Source organism: Nomascus leucogenys, chromosome 6, assembly GCF_006542625.1.
Source record: "Nomascus leucogenys isolate Asia chromosome 6, Asia_NLE_v1, whole genome shotgun sequence".
NCBI classification, from domain to species: domain Eukaryota; kingdom Metazoa; phylum Chordata; class Mammalia; order Primates; family Hylobatidae; genus Nomascus; species Nomascus leucogenys.
In genome coordinates this window covers 31,954,464-31,975,109 of record NC_044386.1, presented here as the reverse complement: position 1 = coordinate 31,975,109, position 20,646 = coordinate 31,954,464, and the positions used below count along the sequence as shown (strand labels likewise).

The following is a 20,646-nucleotide window of genomic DNA, read 5'->3' as shown; positions in this document are numbered from 1 at the left end:
GGATACACTACACCCTTTGCTTTCAACAAAACCAAACCTTAGTTTCTCTACTTTGATTCTAAAGACAGGGCAAGGTTTTATTTGCCAAAATTTAAATCACTGATCATTTCAAAAAGACTTCAGGTATGTAAAATACAATGTTTTCTAAAAAACTGATTTGCAGCCACGTACGGTGTGTTCATGCCTGTAATCCCAGCACTTTGAGAGGCTGAGGCAGGAGGATCGCTTGAGCCTAGGAGTTGGAGGCCAGCCTGGGCAACATAGTGAGACCTCGTCTCTACAAATTTAAAATATAAAAATAAAAATGTTAAAAACCTGATTTGTTCCCAACATACCAATAGGGAAGGTTTTGTATATATATATATGTATTTTTTTTAATTTTTAAAATTTTTTTTTATTTTTCCTTAGGAGACAGAGTCTTGCTTTGTCACCCAGGCTGGAGTGCAGCAGCACAATCTCGGCTCACTGCAACCTCCGCCTCCCAGGTTCAAGCGATTCTCCTGCCTCAGCCTCCCAAGTAACTGGGACTACAGGTGCATGCTGCCACGCCTGGCTAATTTTTTGTATTTTAGTAGAGACTGGGTTTCACTGTGTTTCCCAGGCTGGTCTCGAACTCCTGAGCTCAGACAATCCACCTGCCTCAGCCTCCGAAAGTGCTAGGATTACAGGCATGAGCTACAACACCCAGCCGAAGGTTTTGTATATTAAAAGTCCTGAGAAGCCCTTCAGGAAAGTAACATGTGTCACTTGGTTTAAACCTTTTTTTTTTTTTTCCTTAAATGATTTTTGCCTTTCTACCACAGAGCCTTTCTTCCTCCCCCAGAGAACTGATGCACATCCCTTGGAATCAGCATTTCTTGCAGCCCCCTTCAGGACATGCTGCCCTGTACAACAGCTGTAAAGTACTTACCATTCCTTCATACAGTGCCCTCTGTCATGCTTCTGTGCCTTTGTATGTAGAGTTCCTTCTTCCAGGAATGGCTTCTCTTCTCTATCGGGATGAACTGCTACTTGTCCTTTAAGAAATGGCTCAAATGTCATCCTCTCTATGAAGTCTTTTCCAATTCTCATAGATTGTCTCTTTCATTGCACTGAGAATGCTATTCCAGAACTTAAACTTCATGTTTACATTATTTCTTCATGTTTTCTCTTACACTAGAATGTTGTCCCCTTAAGATTAATGACCATGTTTTATTTACCTTTATTACCACCTGCAGCTCTAACTGCACCTGGCACTTAGTAGGTGCTCAACAAATGTTTGTTAAAGGAATTAATGAAGATGAAGAAACTGAGACTCAATGTTCAAGTGACTTAAGGTCTCATGGTTTTTGGGATTCACACACAAGGTGCCTTGACTCAGAGTACAGTGCTCTTTTCTCTATACCTGAACAGCAAATATGTGGTAGAAGTCCAGCTATTCCCCCACCCATACCCAAGGCAGACAACACTAATAAATCAAACTCCACCAAACCCAGCCTTTTGCTCTGGAACCTCAAGCTCTGCCTGCCCTATTCCATGCTATCCCCTCCTATCAGACCATTTCTGTGGGCATGGCAGAGTAGCTGGAGATTGCAGAGCTCCCCACTGCTCTGCTAAAGATAAGGTACACTGAGCTGGCTCACTGTGGCTTAGCAGCCCTTGTTCCCCATAAAAGAGACCCTCAAGCAGGGAACTAAAGGCTTCTGAGTTTTCACTTCTCTACCTGCCCCAATGCCTCCAGCTAGTCCTAGAATCCTAATTTGGAAAAGCTGCTGCCCCTTGTTTGGCTACCTGGCTCTGCTGGAGCAGACTGTGCTCGTCACTCACTCATACCAAGTTTGGCCAGATATTTTCTCCTTAATTTTGTAGATGGAGTGTTGGAATGTTTACTAATAAATAATAGGAAAAGAAGATGAATGCAGCAGCCTGGAAACAACCCAGTTTATGGAACACACATTTCATCACTAAGGTCTTGCCCAAGACTGGTCTGGCTGATACAAAATGTACTGAAGCATATCACCTCCTTTCTTTTTCCTTGCTCACTTCTCTCTGGAAATAATCACCTCCCAAATCCCCATTTGCACCCTACTTTCCTTCTCCAGCCCCTCAGCCCAGAAGAGGCTGTTCCATTTTGTTCACATGACCAAGAGGACTGTATGTCACTAACAGGTTAATAGGCACTGAGGCACCTTCCTTTGCTCCCCTCTTATGAGGAGAAAAGGATGGTTTTCCCTGCTCCTTCTGTTGGCTTCTACAGCTTTATACCCATCAAAAGGTATATCAAAATAACTTTTCGGTATGCAGCTGTTCCAGAGACATCTAACAGAGAGAAAGATAAAGTTGATAACCATGCTTTCATACATCCAGTAAGTTTGATGACTAGGTAGAATTGTTAGAATGGCTAATATTTATTGAGCACTTACAGTATAGCACATACTGTGCTAAGTGCTTTATGTGAATAATCTCATTTACTCTTCGTTATGTTTCTACATTATAGATACTATTCTAATCCTCATTAGAGAAAAGTGAGGCTTAAGATAACTTGCCTAATGGCACATAGAAAGTGGTTTAGCCTGGATTCAAACACAGATATGTCTAACTTTAAATGTAGTCTATGACCTTAACTGCTACATTCTTCTAACAATCAGAACTGTCCAGTAATGGAAGGAAGGGGCCATTTTGAGAGATAATGAGTAAATTCCTGATCATGGGAGGTATTTAATCAGGTACTGACAAACAGTAATCTCAAAGGTCTTCTCTACAAATACAGCTCATGCTAATATCAGTGATGTCAGTGATTATTTTTTATTGGCCAATATAATGGCTTCTGATTAGCCATCCTTCCCTTTCCATCTGCAATCATCATCATCATAATCATCATCATCTTAACACTCTCATCATCTCTAATTAGTACATACTATGTGCCAGACACCTTTCTTTGCAGTTTTACTTACATTAACTTATTTATTCATAACAACCCTATGAAGTAGATATTATATTGTTATCATCCCCATTTTATGGATGAGGGAACTGAGAAGTAAAGCGATTTGTCCAAGATCTCACAGCTAAAGACAGAGCTGGGATTATAACCGAGGCCGTCTGGCACTAGTCCATTCCTTACCACTACATGGCGCTCTCTTCATATTTGACATATATACCATACTCTTAAGATGTATCTTTTTTATCATCAAAATATCTATTGTAAAAATAAAAAATGACACAAATACATAACCATAGAATTTGAAAGTCCTCCATAATCCTGTGTCCTAGAGATAATTACTGTTCTTTTCACTGACTACATATTTACATATACTTATGAGTTATGCTATATATATTGCTCACTAATGTGTACTTTTCATGTTTTTAGCCCTAACAATATATATGGGAATATTCTTCCATGACACTTAAAGCTCTACATCATGCCTTTGAATGACCATATTATATGGCAATAAAAATGTACTAGTATTTCTACTGGTAGACATTTGCGTTTTTCCCACTGTTTGCTATGATAAACAAATCTAAAAGAAAGATATATTTATGTATGTATATGTGTATATTTGTATATATACATATATTTATAAATACATATTTTGTGTAAGGATTTCAAAAGACAAATTCTTAGAAGTGGTCTTTCAGAGTCAAAGGTTACAGGCATTTAAACATTGTATTAACTTTTCCCAACATATCCACCAAAAAGGTGCAATCAAGATACAGTCCCATATAAATAGAGTATTGAGAGGGCTGAGCTCCCCATACTTTTGACAGAGCTGGATTTTCTTACCTGTATTTTTCATTACCACAAAAACGATAGGTTAAAAATGGTATTTTATGTTTTGAATCCTGCCTGAGATTGGAAATCTTTGTGTGTGTGTGTGTGTGTGTGTGTGTGTTTATTGGTCATACGCATTTCTTCCTCTTTGAAGTGTCTCCTAATGTCTTTCGTAACAATGACACTGGCCTCTCTTTCATTGAAACTTTGTCCGCTGATTTCCTTTCTGTTTTTTCCTGACTCTCCTAATTCTTAAGGACTTTTTCAGAGACTCCTTTTCAGTTCCTCTTTCTGCGTGACCTCTAAATAATACAATAATGATAATTACAATAATTAACATTTCACAGAAGCTTATTATGTGCCATACACTAAGTAAAGCGCTTAAAATGAAGTGCTCTATTTATGTGCATTTTCACAGATGAAGAAAGTAAGCCTTAGGAAGTCTCACTATAAGTGGGAAAGCTCAAATCTGAGCCCCAGCTGTTCTGCTACCAAATCACCATATTCTCTCTGAAATAAGTGTAAGCATTCTCCAAAGTTCTTTCCTAAGCCTTCTTGTTTCACATGTATGTTTCCATGGGTTATTTTATCCATTCCATTAGCTTCAGAATCATTTCTTTGAGCTCCTGGCCCATACAGCCAACAACTTAACAGCCATTGCCAGGTGGATGTATTGTGGGTACCGCAAACATATCCAAAGTGGAAACCATCTTCCCTCAGACGCCCTAGACATCCTCCAAGATTATTCCTCTTGCCAATACTATTTAATAGCATTGCCATTCACCCAGTTGCCCAAGCTAGAAACTTCAAAGCTACCTTTGATTCCTGCCTCTATTAAACCTCACATCTGACTGGTCCCACGGTCTGTCAATACAGACTCCATATAGCTTCTCGATCTGTCCTCTACACATTCTTCCTACTACGGCTTTAGATAATTAAGGGTCTAAACATCTCTCCCTTGGACTATCGGATCTACCTCCTAACTGCTCTCCCCACTTCTCCCTAGGTACCATCTATCCTTCTCATTGCTGTCAGAGTTAATGTTTTAAAGCCAATAATTGATCATGTCATATCCTGCCCAAAACTCTTTGATGGTCCCAAATGCCTTAGCACAGCACATAAAAATTCCATAATCTCGCCCCAGTCTGTCTTTCCAAACTCATGTCCAGCACGTCCCTCCTTAGGTACCTTAAACTACAACCACCCGAGGCCACTTGCTTTTCCTCAGCAATATCGGCAATCTATGCCACTATGCTTCTCTTCATGCAACTTGGAATACTCTCCTCTAGCTTCTTGTCTACCTGCTTATGTCAACTTTTCTTCGAAGAACCTGCAACCCAGCCCCCAACCTATGCAGAGTTTCCACCCACATTTCTAGCCTCATGATTTATTACTTGTCCTTTTCCTTTACATTTCTATTAAAGACTTACTACAGATTAACTTGTAATCTGGTCATACATGTCTGTTTTCACATAAGGGACCATATCTTAAACATACTAGTATTTCTAGTGCTTAAATGAGCTAGATATGTAAATGATTACAACTGAAGTACATTTGTGATTTAGGTAAAAGTTAGACTAAACAACCTGAAAGTTTATTTCCAAATCTGAGATTTTCTATGCCCTTTCTGTACACCAATATTTTATTTGAGGCCCTTGCAACTATCATTTAATGTTGAAATTAACTCTGATTTCAAGGGGACATTTCTACTTTAGCTTTTTTGCAGAGGCTTCAAAAACCAAGAATTGGGGCTCCTAGCAATGAAAGTCCAGTGAGTGTAGTCAACGAGTTTCCGGAAGAGGTGAGGTAAGAAGCGGGAGAGTACATCGGAAAACTAGCAGAGTTCCAGGACATCTGGGATTGATTACTCCAGCGAGATGCTGAAGTTTGCAAAGAGAGAGCAATCCTTGTACCGGGTTTTGACATCTGGCTTTGGCAGTTACCCCCATGGCTTTGCTCAGCAGTTCTTGAGGAATGAGATATGGGCTTGTTTCAGGGAAAGAAAAACCTTCTGCTACAGCAAAGTCCTCAAAAGACTCTTCTTTTCCCCTTATATGGACTTTCTTGGTACATTTGGTTTCATTGTAATTTACAGAAAGAAAAATTAATTTCCAAGTACCCAAAGAAACTCATACTACCTAGGGTCTGAATTAGATCTCCTAATTTTTCCTCCTTCTATGAATCTTTTCAGATCACCTAAAAGACCCAGTAAATACTGGAAGGCAAAGCAACCTCAGGCTACCGAAGAATTTGATTCATTCCAGATATTCTGAAGTGTCTCTTTTTAAATACAAGCTGAGTAGAACTTCTGCTCAGTTTTGAGGAAATATCATGCATTTTTTTCTCTGAAATTATATATTTTGTTCTTTTAGTTTCATTATTATTACCTTCAAAGCACAAAATATACTTTAGATATGTTCAAAGGTTCAAAATCTCAAAACTAACCTATGGTAATAGTGGCTAACAATTATCCCTGATTTCAAATATTCTGAACTGCTGCCCTGAAAGCAAAAGGCAATCTTCTGTGAAAAAGGGGAAGGAAAGGTGTTTTACAAACATTTATTGAGTGCATACTCTGCCAGGCACTGTACTATGCATGTTATAGACATGATTTTATTTAAAACTCACAACAACTCTCTGTGGTTTACTATGATCTGGATGTTAGCAATGGAAAACAAGGTTCAAGGAGGTTAAGTCATGTGCCCAAGGTCACATACTTTGTGAGTGGAAAAGGCAGGTTAAGATCACAGGTCTGACTCCAGTAATGTATACTCTGTACCTATTACTCTTAATATAAAACAATAATAGGGTGATACAAAGAAGCCTCTTATTTTAACATTCTGACCTATTATCTCTTGTACTTCAGATACAGAATAATTGTTATTATTACTATTTTATTATTAAGATCTCAACATTCATTGGGCATTTAAGACCTGCTAAGACCTTCCAGGCCCTGATCTAAGTCTTGTATTATTTATGATCTCATTAACTTTCAGAAAATATACTTTTTGAGGAAAGTACTAACATTTTACTGATGAATAAATAGAGGCTGAGGGAGGTTAAGTCACTTCACCTAGGTCAGAGAGCTGAGTGATGGAGCCTGAGTTTTAAATCCAGGCAATCCTGGGTGCAGTGGCAGATGCCTGTAATCCCAGCTACTTGGGAGGCAGAAGCAGGAAGACTGTTTGGGCACAGAAGTTTGGACCAGCCTGGGCAACATAGAAAGACCTCATCTTTTAAAAAAAACTCCAGGCAGTCTGTCTTCAGATTGTAAGCTACACTTCCTATAGAATACAGATCCTGGAGTTAAAGAGACCCAGATTAAAATTCTACCTTTGCCTCTTCCTGGGTGAGTTAACTTCAGTAAATCAGTTTTCAGTTTTCCCATATGTAAAATGGGTTCTGGGGCCTTGCCTGTTGAACAGGTATCCTCATACGTATACTCAAATTCATCAAAGTCAGAATCTGTATTACATTAGTGAAAGGGCATTTTTGAAATCTGATCAACCCAAATTCAAATCTTAGATTTACCAGCTATCTTATGAACAAAATACCCAACCTTCCTTTTTTTTTTCTGAGACAGGGTCTCAGTCTGTTACCTACGCTGGAGTGCAGTGGCGCAATCGTGGCTCACTGCAGGCTTGACCTCCTGGACTCAAGTTATCCTTCTACCTCAGCCTCCCAAGTAGCTGAGACCACAGGCATATGCCACCATACCTGGCTAATTTTTATATTTTTTGTAGCGATGGGGCTTCACCGTGTTGTCCAGGCTGGTCTTGAACTCCTGAGCTCAAGCGATCCACCAGCCTCAGCCTCCCAAAGTGCTGGGATTACAGGTGTGAGCCATCGTGCCAGGCCAGGATACCCAAACTTTCTGAGCTTCAGTTTCATCACCTGAACATGGAAGATAAAAACACTCCCCTAGGCTGAGGCGGGCGGATTACAAGGTCAAGAGATCGAGACTATCCTGGCCAACATGGTGAAACCCCGTATCTACTAAAAATACAAAAATTAGCTGGACGTAGTGGCATACGCATGTAGTCCCAGCTACTCGGGAGGCTGAGGCAGGAGAATCACTTGAACTCAGGAGGTGGAGGTTGCAGTGAGCCAAGATTGCGCCACTGCACTCCAGCATGGCGACAGAGCAAGAATCTGTCTCAAAAAAAAAAAAAAAAAACCCACCTAATAATGTGGTTTATGAATCAGAAAAAGTATATATAAATGTATAATACAGTGCCAAGGAAATGGAAAAACTTCTACATTATAGTTATTAATATTTTTACAGTTATTGATTAAGAAAACATGCTTTCATATACACCAACAGGCAGGGAGCAAAGTTCCGCATTTTGCCTTGTGGCTGATCCTCTATATCTTCCTAACACAGGAATTATTGACAGAGGCTGGAGAACGTCCTCCTCCGGGTAATGATAAAACAGGAGATAGCCTCCTGTGGGGCCCACCTCAGTGGTGGCTCTGACTGAAGCGGGTGTGGATAGGAGGGCTCAATGTATTCTCCCTGGCATGATCTTCCCCACCTCTCTAGCGTGGTGAACCTGGTGAGAAGGGGACCAATTATCAGCCACCGCTGGTGAGCACATTCAGGGTCCTAACTCTCAGCAGCAATGCACTCTGTTAGAGGGCTCCTCTCAGCAGCAATGCACTCTGTTAGAGGGCTCTCAGGGAAAATACATGGCCTTTAGAGTCACACTTATCTGAGTCCACATCTCCAAGACTGAGTGAATTTAGGCAAATTCCATTATAAAACATCAAGCTCCCTTCTGTTAAGTGAGAGCTATCACACTGGGTATTTGTGAGGATTAAATTAAATACTTTATGAATAGGACCTAGCTCAGTTTTATTAATTTGGTATAAACTCAACAAGTTTTTGTTCTCTTCCCTCTTAGAAGAGAACAGTTCGAGGTCAATACTATTCTGAGATGAACAAATGTCAATGATAAGCATCATTGATAACGTCAAGGTTAAAGACTGAGACAAGTCTATACAAAACTCTCTTTGACTTAAATTATAAACATTTAAAAAAAGAATCTGAAACGTTTCTGTCATTATTAACTTTGGAGACAACTGTATCCTAAAAAACTTGCCTTATGTTTAGGGACCTAGACTTTGTATATTCACCAAGAAAAATTATTTTAAGGTACTCATTTACTTTCTCTGAATCCACATCATATCTATCACACTGTGACCAGCAACAACCTTGTCTTGCAGGGCTTTTCTATAATGCTCAGCATTGAAAGGGATATTATAAATACTAAATGTTATTGCAGCAGACCCTATTAATACTGGGTTCTATGAGACTGTAAGAATTCAACTAATTTCCCCTAGTACAGGATTTGGCCAAATTCATACACAGGTAGGATTTTGCCTTACTAGCAAGAATGATAGAGGTGAATCACCCCTACCTGGTTGAACTGGGAGAGGCCATGCTATGCATATATCTTGATGACATGGCTGATGGTCAGGGCCAGAACTCACCTCTGCAACAGGGTAAGGAGGCTCTTTGTCTCCCTGCTTTTACTGTGTTCACCTCCATATACAAAGATTTGAATCATCATACACTAGGTGAGGTGAGAAGCAACATTTAAAGAGAATCAGACAGCAAGCACCTTAATTGCAAACCAAACTCAGGAAAGGATCAGCAGAACTGAGATCTTGTCACAAGTTTACATTTCAAACACCTGCACTACATTTCATTTATTTCCTAAGCTGATAACAAAGATGTAGCCCCTACCTAGGCTTATGGCATCCTAAATCTCCAAGTTGAATCCCTATTACAAATCGAGACTGTAGCCATGCTGCCTTAGTCCATTTCGTGTCAGGTGAGGGCCCACTTCCTGATTCATTGACAGCCATCTTCTTGCTGTAAACTCACATGGTGGAAGGGGCAAGGAAGCTCTTTGAGGTCTCTTTTAAAAGGGCACTAATCCCATTCATGAAGGCTCCACCTTGAGTCCTAGTCACCTTCTAAAGGTCCCATCTCCAAACACTGCCACATCGAAGATTAGGTTTCAACATATGAATTTTGAAGGGACGCAAGCATTCCATCTATTGCACATGCCAACAAAAATTCATTGCCAGGTAAAAATCTAAATGAGGCTCTCCTTACACTGATTTTGTGTGGAACATGGTAAATCCTTACAAAGTATATGCTATGGTCTTTTTTTATTTCAGAACATTTGTCTTCCATGATATCTCGGATTACTGCTTCTATTCCAATCATAATTTCTTCAGAAATACATACAATTCTTTGGCTGAATCTCTACTTTGTCCTGCACACCAACGACTTTCTCATGAGATCCCTCTCTTCTTTCACTCTGCGTTCTAAGAGAGCTTTTTAAGTTTGTTTTATCAATCTTGATTCTTAAAATTGGCAGGATATTAAAACTGCCTCTAGAACTATTAAAAAAACAGATTCTGTACACAATTCTTAAAACTTCTAATTCAGGTGGTCTGGGGTGAGACTCAGGAATTTGTTTTTTGCTTGTTTTGTTTTGTTTCTTACTGACTGTTACAATTCTAGATTTGAGAAACAATACTCCAGTATCACTCCATGTTAAGAGTCTTCATTATTTTCAATGTGGATTTGAATTTTATTAGACTTGTTTCCCTGGAACCCCTTCTCATTTCACTCATGATTTTCCATTTCATCTCATTTCTTATCCTCAGATTGTCATCTTTTCATTTCAAAGTTTTCTCTCCTTTCAGGCTTCTACCCCCATTACCCAGATGCCATCCGTGTGTTCATGCTTCCCTGGAAAAGCTATTCTGGCTGCTATAACTTACTTTCAGGGGCTTTCTTTTTCTCTGAATCTTCAAAATGAGTTCCTCTTTCTTCTGTTATTTACTATTTTCTGATCACATTAGGTTACCCTGAAATGAGATGAAAATCCCTGCGAACCTGATGTAGACTGCTTCTGACTCCACCCTCTGCTCATTTGAGTATTACTTGATCTTTACCAACTTTTCCTCTGACTTTCAATAAACTTAGGTTTTATGTAGAGACATCCCCACCTGTTTTACTAAGCCTTTAGATTCATTCTGTCAGTATACTGACTGGTTGAACACCTCTTGCCACACCCCACTGCAAGGGAATGAGCTCTCTGGAAGGGGAATGAGTACTTGGGTACGGATGGTTAAACTAGGTATTACTAATTCCGCCCAATCTTGAAGTGCTTTCAAGAGATTCTGCCACTATCATACTTGGATTCCAAGATTAGGGTGTTACTCTTTTAAGACCCTTGTCCAGACATGGACTCAACTAAAGTTTTTGTATCATATTCTCCCTCAGCATATCTAACAAAGCAGACAATTTTCAAAAGATAACACATCACTTAAAAAGAGAAAAGGAAAGAGAGAGGGAATGAAATGGAAGGGAAGGGAAAATACATATATACATGCATACATGTGTACATACATCCCTCCTCACATCCTGCTTACAAGCCCAGGGGAAAATGTAACGAAACCAGCCAATAGTCACCTTCCTCAGCAGCTGAATTGCCTTTGTGGGCTCTCCTTTGGCAAAGCAGATCCTGCCCATATTATAAAACGTTTCAGCCACATTTTTGCTGTAGTCACTGTAGCTGAATACCTGGGACTTTAACGAAGCCTTTAGCAGTCTGTAAGCCTCCTGAGAGATAAAACGTTTTTTTAAAAAAAAATCAGCCTGGGACTTTTACGAAGCCTTTAGCAGTCTGTAAGCCTCCTGAGGGATAAAATGTTTTTTTTAAAAAAAATCAGCCTGGCAATTCCAAAGGAGCATGCTGGTTCTGTTCCCTGAGCTCTATGGAGAAGGCATTGTACCCAATGATGACATAACCTACCAGGATCAGTCCATTGTGATGTGTCACCTAAGTAATTTTATTAAGAATTAAAGTTCCCTGGGACTGTTGTGGGGTGGGGGGAGGGGGGAGGGAGAGCATTTGGAGATATACCAAAGTTAATGGGTGCAGCACACCAACATGGCACATGTATACATATGTAACAAACCTGCACATTGTGCACATGTACCCTAAAACTTAAAGTATAACAAAATAAAATAAAATTAAAATAAAATTAAATTAAATTAATGAATGTGTATACAAATGATAGCTACATTTGCAACCCATAGAAGGGACACCAAGGGCATACACAATATTTGTACTAGGCCAGACCAAAATAAAAGTGACGTGTCTGTATGTTAAAAAAAAAAAAAATTAAAGTTCCAAGCTTGTAATTAATAATGGTTAATTCATATAATACTATTTAATCTTCATGGCTGCCCTACAAGAGAGAGGAACTGTTATTATACTCATTTCACAAATTAAGGAATGGAAACTAATAACAGCTAAGGATCTTGCCCCAGATCATACAGCCTATGATTGGCAGTGTCAGAATTCCAACACCAGGCAGTCTGAATTCCACAGCCCTCACTCTTTTTGTTCACCTATTTTTTATTTTAAATTTTTTCAAACCTTCAGAAAAGCTAAAAGAATAGTAAAATAAATACCCATACAATTTTCACCTAGATTCACACATTGCTACAATTTTGCCACGTTTGCTTTATTGTTCTCGTCTTAAAAAATAATGTCTCTCTCTATATATAAATATACATGTATACACACATATATTTTTGTTGAAAATAAGTTGTAGGTAATCAAGATACTTTACACCCCTAAATGGTTTTTTTTTTTTTTTTTTTTTTTTAGACAGGGCCTCACTCTGTTGCTCAGGCTGGCGTGCAGGGGTGTGATCAGGGCTCATGCAGCCTCGACCTCCCAGGCTCAAATGTTCCTCCACCTCAGCCTCTAGAGTAGCTGGGACTATAGTTGTGCACCACTCTGCTCAGCTTATTTATTTATTTATTTTTTGTAGAGATGGGGTCCCACTATGTTGCCCAGGTTGGTCATGAACTCCTGGGCTCAAGCGATCCTCCTGCCTTGGCCTCCCAAATTACTGGAATTACAGACAGGCATGAGCCATCGCATGTGGCCACCACTAAATACTTAAGCATGTGTCTTCTTAGAACAAGAACATTTTCCTACATATCTACAATAACATTATCGTTCAATAAATCTTACATCAATACAACAGCGTTTCCCAATATATGCTCCATGTTCAAATTTCCCAATTGTTCCAATAATGTTCGTTACACCTCCTTAAAATCTAGCATCTAATCATCATGTGTTGCATTTAGTTTTCATGATTCTTTAATCTGTTACAGTTCTCCTGCCCTTTTGGTCTTTCATAACATTGACATTTTTGAAACGTCTAGGCTAGTTGTCTTTCAGCAAAGCTCTCACTGTTAACTACTTACTATACAGCAAAAATAAATTAAGTATATATTGGAAATTATTCATAGGACAACGGTGCTTGTACTCATTTGCCTTCCCAATGTGCTTTCTTTAGGGAAGGTGAAGAGGTATTATTGCTGGCTCCCTCAAGAACTGCACATCACCCAGTCACTGCCTGAATTATCTATGTTGACAGGTATAACAGACATTTCTTCATAATTGGGTTAAACATGTAATCATCATCCCTAATGTGGCATGTCAGAACAACAAACATAAAAGGGATGTCAATTGCTGCTTTCCAGAGAACACTGCCAATAAATCAGGAATCTCAAGGCTACTACTGTAATATTTTTGCATTTTTTTAGAGTTAGGAAAGCATGCATATAATTTATTATTTTCCTGTTTATTTTTTTCAGTGTATAAGTCTTTCACCTCCTTGGTTAAGTTTATTCCTAAGTATTTTATTCTTTTTGATGCTATTATAAATGGGATTGTTTTCTCACTTTCTTTTTCAAATTGTTCAATGTTAGTATATAACAATGTGATTGAGTGAATCTAGCTATTCAGGGAACAGGTTCCAGCAGCTCAGGCTCTTTCCCATTAGTTCTCACAAAGTGTGCTTCCCTGGATGAAGTAGGTTGGCATTTCAGTTGAACCCAGGGACCTGTCTCTTTGACTTCCTTCTTTTTCTGACCATTTTCTTTCAGAAGTTTCATGAGGCTATCCCAGCTCTTAGAGTGCTGAATATGCACCAAACATACATTTATTCTGTTGGCAAGAATCTTGTCAAAATTCTTGGGTTGACAACACCAACAGCTTGCTGGATAACAATGTAGGCTCTCTCAGTTTTGCCATGGTAACACTTGTGGGGTATTCCCTTTTGGACAATGCCTATTCCCTTGATTTTGACAGTATTGCCTTTCTTATAGATTTGCATGTATGTGACCAGAGGAACATCTTCATGTTTTCTTTTTTTTTTTTGAGACGGAGTCTCGCTCTTTCACCCAGACTGGAGTGCAGTGGCGCGATCTCGGCTCACTGCAAGCTCTCCGCCTCCCTTCACGCCATTCTCCTGCCTCAGCCTCTCCGAGTAGCTGGGACTACAGGCGCCCGCCACCACACCCGGCTAATTTTTTGTATTTTTAGTAGAGACGGGGTTTCACCGTGGTCTCGATCTCCTGACCTCGTGATCCGCCCGCCTTGGCCTCCCAAAGTGCTGGGATTACAAGCGTGAGCCACCACGCCCGCCATCATCTTCATGTTTTCTAAAAGCCCTAGAGAACATATAAGGGGTGCCTCTTTTCTTTTCTCTGTTTTTTTTGTTTGTTTGTTTTTGGTTTGTTTGTGTTTTGAGACAGGGTCTCTTTCACCCAAGCTGGAGTGCAGTGGCGTGATCACAGCTCACTGCAGCCTCAACCTCTCAGGCTCAAGTGATCTTCCTGCCTCAGCCTCCCATGTAGCTGGGACCACAGGCATGCACCACTGCACCTGGCTAATTCTTTAATTTTTTTTAGAGATGAGACCCAGACTGGTCTCAAACCCCTAGGCTCAAGCAATCCTCCTGCCTCGGCCTCGCAAAGTGCTGGGATTACAGGTGTGAGTCTCCATGCCCAGCCATGATTGTCATTTTGATGAATTACTGGAAGAATGGTTCCAGATGAATGAGTTTTATTTTTTATCCATGGCAGATTAAACTACTTATCAAAATATATATGCGTGTGTGCGTGTGTGTCTGTGTGTGTGTGTGTATTCCATGGGAACAATTCCCAAGTCTTGTGAGTTTCTGTTATGGTCCTCTAGGACAGGCCTAGAGCCTCACATGAAGCTTGGAGGCAGGAGAATGAGCTACTTTTAAATATGGGAAATGTGTCATAAAATTCAGCAGTTTCATTCAAAAGTTATCAGGCATCTTCTATGTGCAAGTTAGTGTTTCAGGCAGTGAGGACACTGCAGTGAACAAAACAAACAAAAATTCCTGCCCTCTTGGCACTTGCTTCCTAATGGTAAAGCTGACTTGTCCACAGTCCTGCTTATGGTTTAGATTTGGAGCCACCTGGCACTCAGGTCCTTTGGTGGCTTTGTCCAGGAGCTTGGTATACTAGAAAGTACTTGGTTAGAAGCAGAGGATTATCAGGCAGTGGTACTGGTGGTGGTACTGGTGGTTTATCACAACCAAGGTCATGGTATTCATTGCATCAGAATATAACAAGGATAAGCTATTAAATTCTGGCAAAGTATTTTCACATCTTTGAAAAGAAAATTAATTATTAGATCAATTAGATCAACCCATGGCATTGGGATCTCATGTTAATCTTCTGAACCAGCCAGATGCGGTGGCTCACACCTGTAATCTTAGCACTTTGGGAGGCCGAGGTGGGCTGGTCACTTGAGATAGGAGTTCGAGACCAGCCTGACCAACAGGATTAAACCCTGTTTCTACAAAAAATACAAAAATTAGCCAGGTGTAGTGGCGGGCGCCTGTAATCTCAGCTATTCCGGGAGGCTGAGGCACAAAAATCGCTTGAACTTGGGAGGCAGAGTTTGCAGTGAGTCGAGATCATGCCACTGCACTCCAGCCTGGGCAACAGAGTGACTCTGTCTCAAAAAAAAATATATATATATAATATATATATATTATATATATATATTATATATATTTTTATATATATATATATATTATATATATTCTAAACCAACAGAAAATATCATGGCCACAGAAAAAAGGTTGCAAATCATTATAAGGTTTTTGTCTTTACAAATGGCAATTAAATGAAATAAAGAAAATGTCATCATTTATAAAAATGTTTAGATATGATATAAAAAAAATTTTCTTCATTCCTGGAAATAAATTTTTACTTATTATGTGCCTATAACTCTACTCTTCAACTGGTTTTTACATGGCCAATAAGACCATGTCAAATCTATCCATATTTCTCACTCGCCTGAGGAAGTATAAAGTTGGCTTGGTCAGATCAAAGTCATGAGGGATCTTATGACAGACAAAGGTCTTCACTGTGTTCATGCTGCACTGAATATATAAAATTCAAGTCAAAAGGTTTTGAATGATAGCTTAGACTCATGGGACTTCTGAGTAAAAAGGTCAGCAATAACAATTATTCTCTATAACTTTTTTTAATGTGAAAACAAAATTGTGGCTAATAAAAACCTGTCAGATCAAGAGAAAACCACTACTGCAAAAGAAAAGAACTAGTAGCTAGATCCAAAGATGGAAGCCAATTTTGACTTAAAATATTAAATTTACAAAGCCAGAGATTAGATGTGTCCTGGATTTGAAGGATCTCATGTATCAAGATACAAGAAAAATATCTTTTTACTAATATTCCAAGCCACCTAAGCCCTGTGTATTATTCCTAGTTTTATTTTTATTTTTTTCTCCAAACAAGACAGGCTTTATTTAGATCACCAAAAATAACATTTTACAAAAAGGGAACCATAACATTACACAACAAAGTATAGCTGTAAAATTTCAAACAAGAAAGGCAATGCTGGTGGGGCATGGTGGCTCACTCCTGTAATCTCAGCACTATGGGAGGCCAAGGCAGGTGGATCACCTGAGGTCAGGAGTTCAAGACCAGACTGGTCAACATGGAGAAACCCCGTCTCTAGTAAAAATATAAAAATTAGCTGGGCATGGTGGCGCATGCCTATAATCCCAGCTACTTGGGAGACTGAGGCAGGCAAATTGCTTGAACCCAAGAGGCAGAGGTTGCAGTGAGCCGAGATTGCCCCACTGCACTACAGCCTGGGTGACAGAGAGAGACCCTGTGTCAAACAAAAAAAAAAAGTTTGTCAGAGAGGGAACCGTTAGAAGCAAACATATAGCTGCAAATTTTCTTTTGCCATCAATATCGAGTCCCTCTAAAATACTTTGAGCCTACTTTGCGGTTTCCAAGTACAAACTAAATCGTGTTGGACAGAGTTGCTCAGTTTCATCAAAAGAATGAAACCAATTTGCAAAAAAAAAATTTCAGTTAATGCTAGCAAATAATGGAACAATGTGGTTTTTTTCTAGTTTTATCTGGGACCTATCTGATCTCCAGTATCTGAATTGTAAGATGAAAAATGCTATTGTGATCTAATAAACAAACTAGCAATTCTGTTTATGCATTGATCATATTTACCTGTCTTTCTCCACTTTGGACAAGCCATTTGCAAAATTCTTCAGTGGTGCTCAGTGTTTCAAAATCCTCTGAGCCCAATGTTGCTCGATATGCATTGATACTTTTTATGAAATACATCTCAACAGCATCTGGAAAAATGGAAACAATTATTTAAGGCAAGCTGCTAACCTTTACAAATGTCTAATAACAGCTTTGGCTCAATTGACATTTTCATGCTTAAAGTCCATGCTTGTTCTCAAGCCAGGTCTCATAAGGACTCTTTAAAAGTCTAAGACGTGGTTTTTTTTTGTTGTTGTTTTCTTTTGTCTTTTGAGATACAGTTTCACTCTGTTGCCAGGCTGGAGTGCAGTGGTGCAACCTCAGCTCACTGCAACCTCTGCCTCCTGGGTTCAAGCGATTCTCCTGTCTCAGCCTCCTAAGTAGCTGGAACTACATGTGCGCGTCACCATGCCCAGCTAATTTTTGTATTTTTAGTAGAGATGGGGTTTCACCATGTTGGCCAGGACGGTCTCAATCTCTTGACCTCATGATCCACCCACCTCGGACTCCCAAAGTGCTGGGATCACAGGCATGAGCCACCACACCCAGCCCTAAAATGTGATTTAATGGCATCAGATGATGTTTTGGTTTTTATTCTCCTTATAAAATCCATGGAATTTTTTGTAGCAAAAAAGAAAGCTTCTGTCTGAATAATCTTTTATGCTAATACTACAAATAACTACCATATTAAACTCCCAGGTATACTGCAAGACTTATATATTTAGCTAAATAAAACTCTGATAGTGAGTAATGTTTACTGAGGTTCCTGTTTGGGGGGTGGTGGGAGGGAGTAAGTTGTGATTTTGTAAGTATTTTAAATATATAGTTGTTATGGCTTGAAAATTTAATTTTAATGTTGTGTCTTTCCAAACATAATCCATGTTTATATCAATCTAGAAAATACATAGAAACAATGGGAAAATTTTGCCAATACCATACTTTTCTTGTGTGTAAACTTATGGAGTACAAGTGCAATTCTGTTACATGTATAAATTGCATAGTAGTCACAGCTTTTAGAGTATCCATCACCCAAATAACATACATTGTACTCAGTAATTTCTCATCATCCACCCCCCATCACACCCTTATGAGTTTCCATTATCTAACACTGCACTAAGCCCATGTGCACACATTTTTTAGCACCCATTTATGAGTGAAATCTTGATACTTGACTTTCTGTGTCTGGCTTGTTTCACTTAAGATAATGACTTTCAGTTCCATCCATTTTGCTGCAAAAGACATGATTTCATTCTTTTTTATGACTGAATAGTATTCTACTGTGTATATATACCACATTTTCTTTATCCAATCATCTGCTGATGAATACTTAGATTGATTCTGTTATCTTTGCTATTGTGAATAGTGCTGTGATAAACATACAAGTGCAGGAATCTTTTTGATATATACCTTTCTTTTCTTTTGGGTAGATGCCTAATAGTGGGATTCCTGGATCAAATGGTCATTCTATTTTTAGTTATTTGAGAAATCTCCATATTGTTTTCCATAGAGGTTGTACTGATTTACATTCGCACCAACAGTGTATGAGAGTTCCCTTTTCTCTGTACCTCACCAACACCTGTTTTTTGTTTTTTTTGTCTTTTTCATAATAGCCACTGTGAGTAGGGTAAGACGATTTCTCATCTATACTGTCTTTATTGCTGTGGTTTTTTAGTAAGTCTTGAAGTTGGGTAGTGTTAGTCCTCCAACTTTGTTCTTCAATGTTGTTGGTTATTCTGGCCTCTCCATGTAAACTTCAGAATCAATTTGCTAATATCCAAAAAATAACTTGCTGAGATTATTATTGGAATTGAGTTGAATGTATAAATCAAGTTGGAAGAACTGACATCTTGACTATTGAGTCTTCTTATCCACGAACATGGAATAGATATTAAATAAAGAGATCTTAGTTTATTTTAGTTCTTTGATTTCTATTTTTTTTTTTTGAGATGGGTCTGTGTTGCCCAGGCTGGTCTCAAACTCGTGATATCAAGCAATTCTCCTACCTCAGCCTCCCAAGTAGCTAGGACTACAGGAACACACCACAATACCTGGCTAGTTCTTTGATTTCTTGCATCAGAGTTTTGTTGTTTTTCTCACATATATTTCACAAATATTTTGCTAGATTTATACCTAATTATTTCATTTCTTGGAGTACTAATGTAAATGGTATTGTTTTAAATTTTCTTGGAGTGCTAATGTAAATGGTATTGTTTTAGATTTTAAATTTTACTTATTCATTGCTGGTATATAGAAGTATTGACTTCTCCATATTAAACTAGTATCCTGAATCTTTTCTATAATCACTTATTAATTCCAGATATTTTTGTTGATTCCTTCCAATTTTCTAATCAATGTCATCTGCAAATAAAAAGTTATATTTCTTCCTTCACAAATATTATAATATACTTTTTACTTCCTTTTCTTCTCTTATTCCATTAGCTAGGTCTTCCATTATGATGCTGAAAAGGAGTGGTGAGAGGAAACTGCCTTGTTCCCAGTCTTAGAAAAGCTTCTAGTTTTTCACCATTAAGAATAAAGGTGTTGGCCGGGCACAGTGGATCACACCTGTTATCCCGGCACTTTGGGAGGCCGAGGTGGGTGGATCACCTGAAGTCAGGAGTTCGAGACCAGCCTGGCCAACATGGTGAAACCCTGTCTCTACTAAAAATACAAAAATTAGCCAGGCATGGTGGCAGGCGCCTGTAATCCCAGCTACTCAGGAGGCTGAGGCAGGAGAATCACTTGAACCCAGAAGGCAGAGATTGCAGTGAGCTGAGATCACACCGTTGTACTCCAGCCTGAGCAACAAAAGCTAAACTCTCAAAAAAAGAAAGAAAGAAAGAAAAAGAATAATAGTGTTAGTCAAAGGAGAGCCAAAAAAAAGAATGGTGTTAGCTGTAGGTTTTTTGTAGATGTGACTTATCAGGCTGAGGAAATCCCCCTGTATTCCTAGTTTGCTGAGAGTTTTTATCATAAATGAGTGTTGGATTCTCCCAAATGCTCTTTCTGCATCTATTGATATGATCATGTGATTTTTCTTCTTTAGCCTGTTGGTGTGATGCATTGATTGATTCTCAAATGCTGGACTGGCCTTGCATACCTCGGATAAATCCCATTTGGCTGTAGTGTATAATTCTTTTTATACATTGATGGATTCAACTTGCTAATGTTTTGTTAAGGATTTTTGCCTCTATGTTCATGAGATGTATTGATCTGCAGTTTTCTTTTGTTTTTTAATCTTGATAATTTTTTTATTATAGTTTAAGTTCCGGGGTACATGTGCAGAATGTGCAGGTTTGTTACTAGATATACACATGCCATGGTGGTTTGCTGCACCCATCAACCTGTCATCTACATTAGGTGTTTCTCCTAATGCTATCCCTCCCCCAGCCCTCCAGCCCCCGACAGGCCCTGATATGTGATGTTCCCC

General features: G+C 39.0%; 1 protein-coding gene across 1 annotated transcript in view; it reads right to left on the bottom strand.

Moving 5' to 3' along the window:
* Positions 1-790: 790 nt before the first annotated feature.
* The window catches only part of TTC23L (tetratricopeptide repeat domain 23 like), a 57,629-nt gene continuing 37,773 nt past the window's right edge, over positions 791-20,646 (bottom strand). The window contains exons 9-10 of the mRNA XM_030813958.1: positions 17,178-17,305; positions 791-1,016 (exon numbers count right to left, since the gene is read on the bottom strand). Coding sequence (XP_030669818.1) covers positions 1,008-1,016; positions 17,178-17,305 — 137 coding nt within the window. The 3' untranslated portion in view covers positions 791-1,007. The remainder of the gene's footprint in view (positions 1,017-17,177; positions 17,306-20,646) is intronic.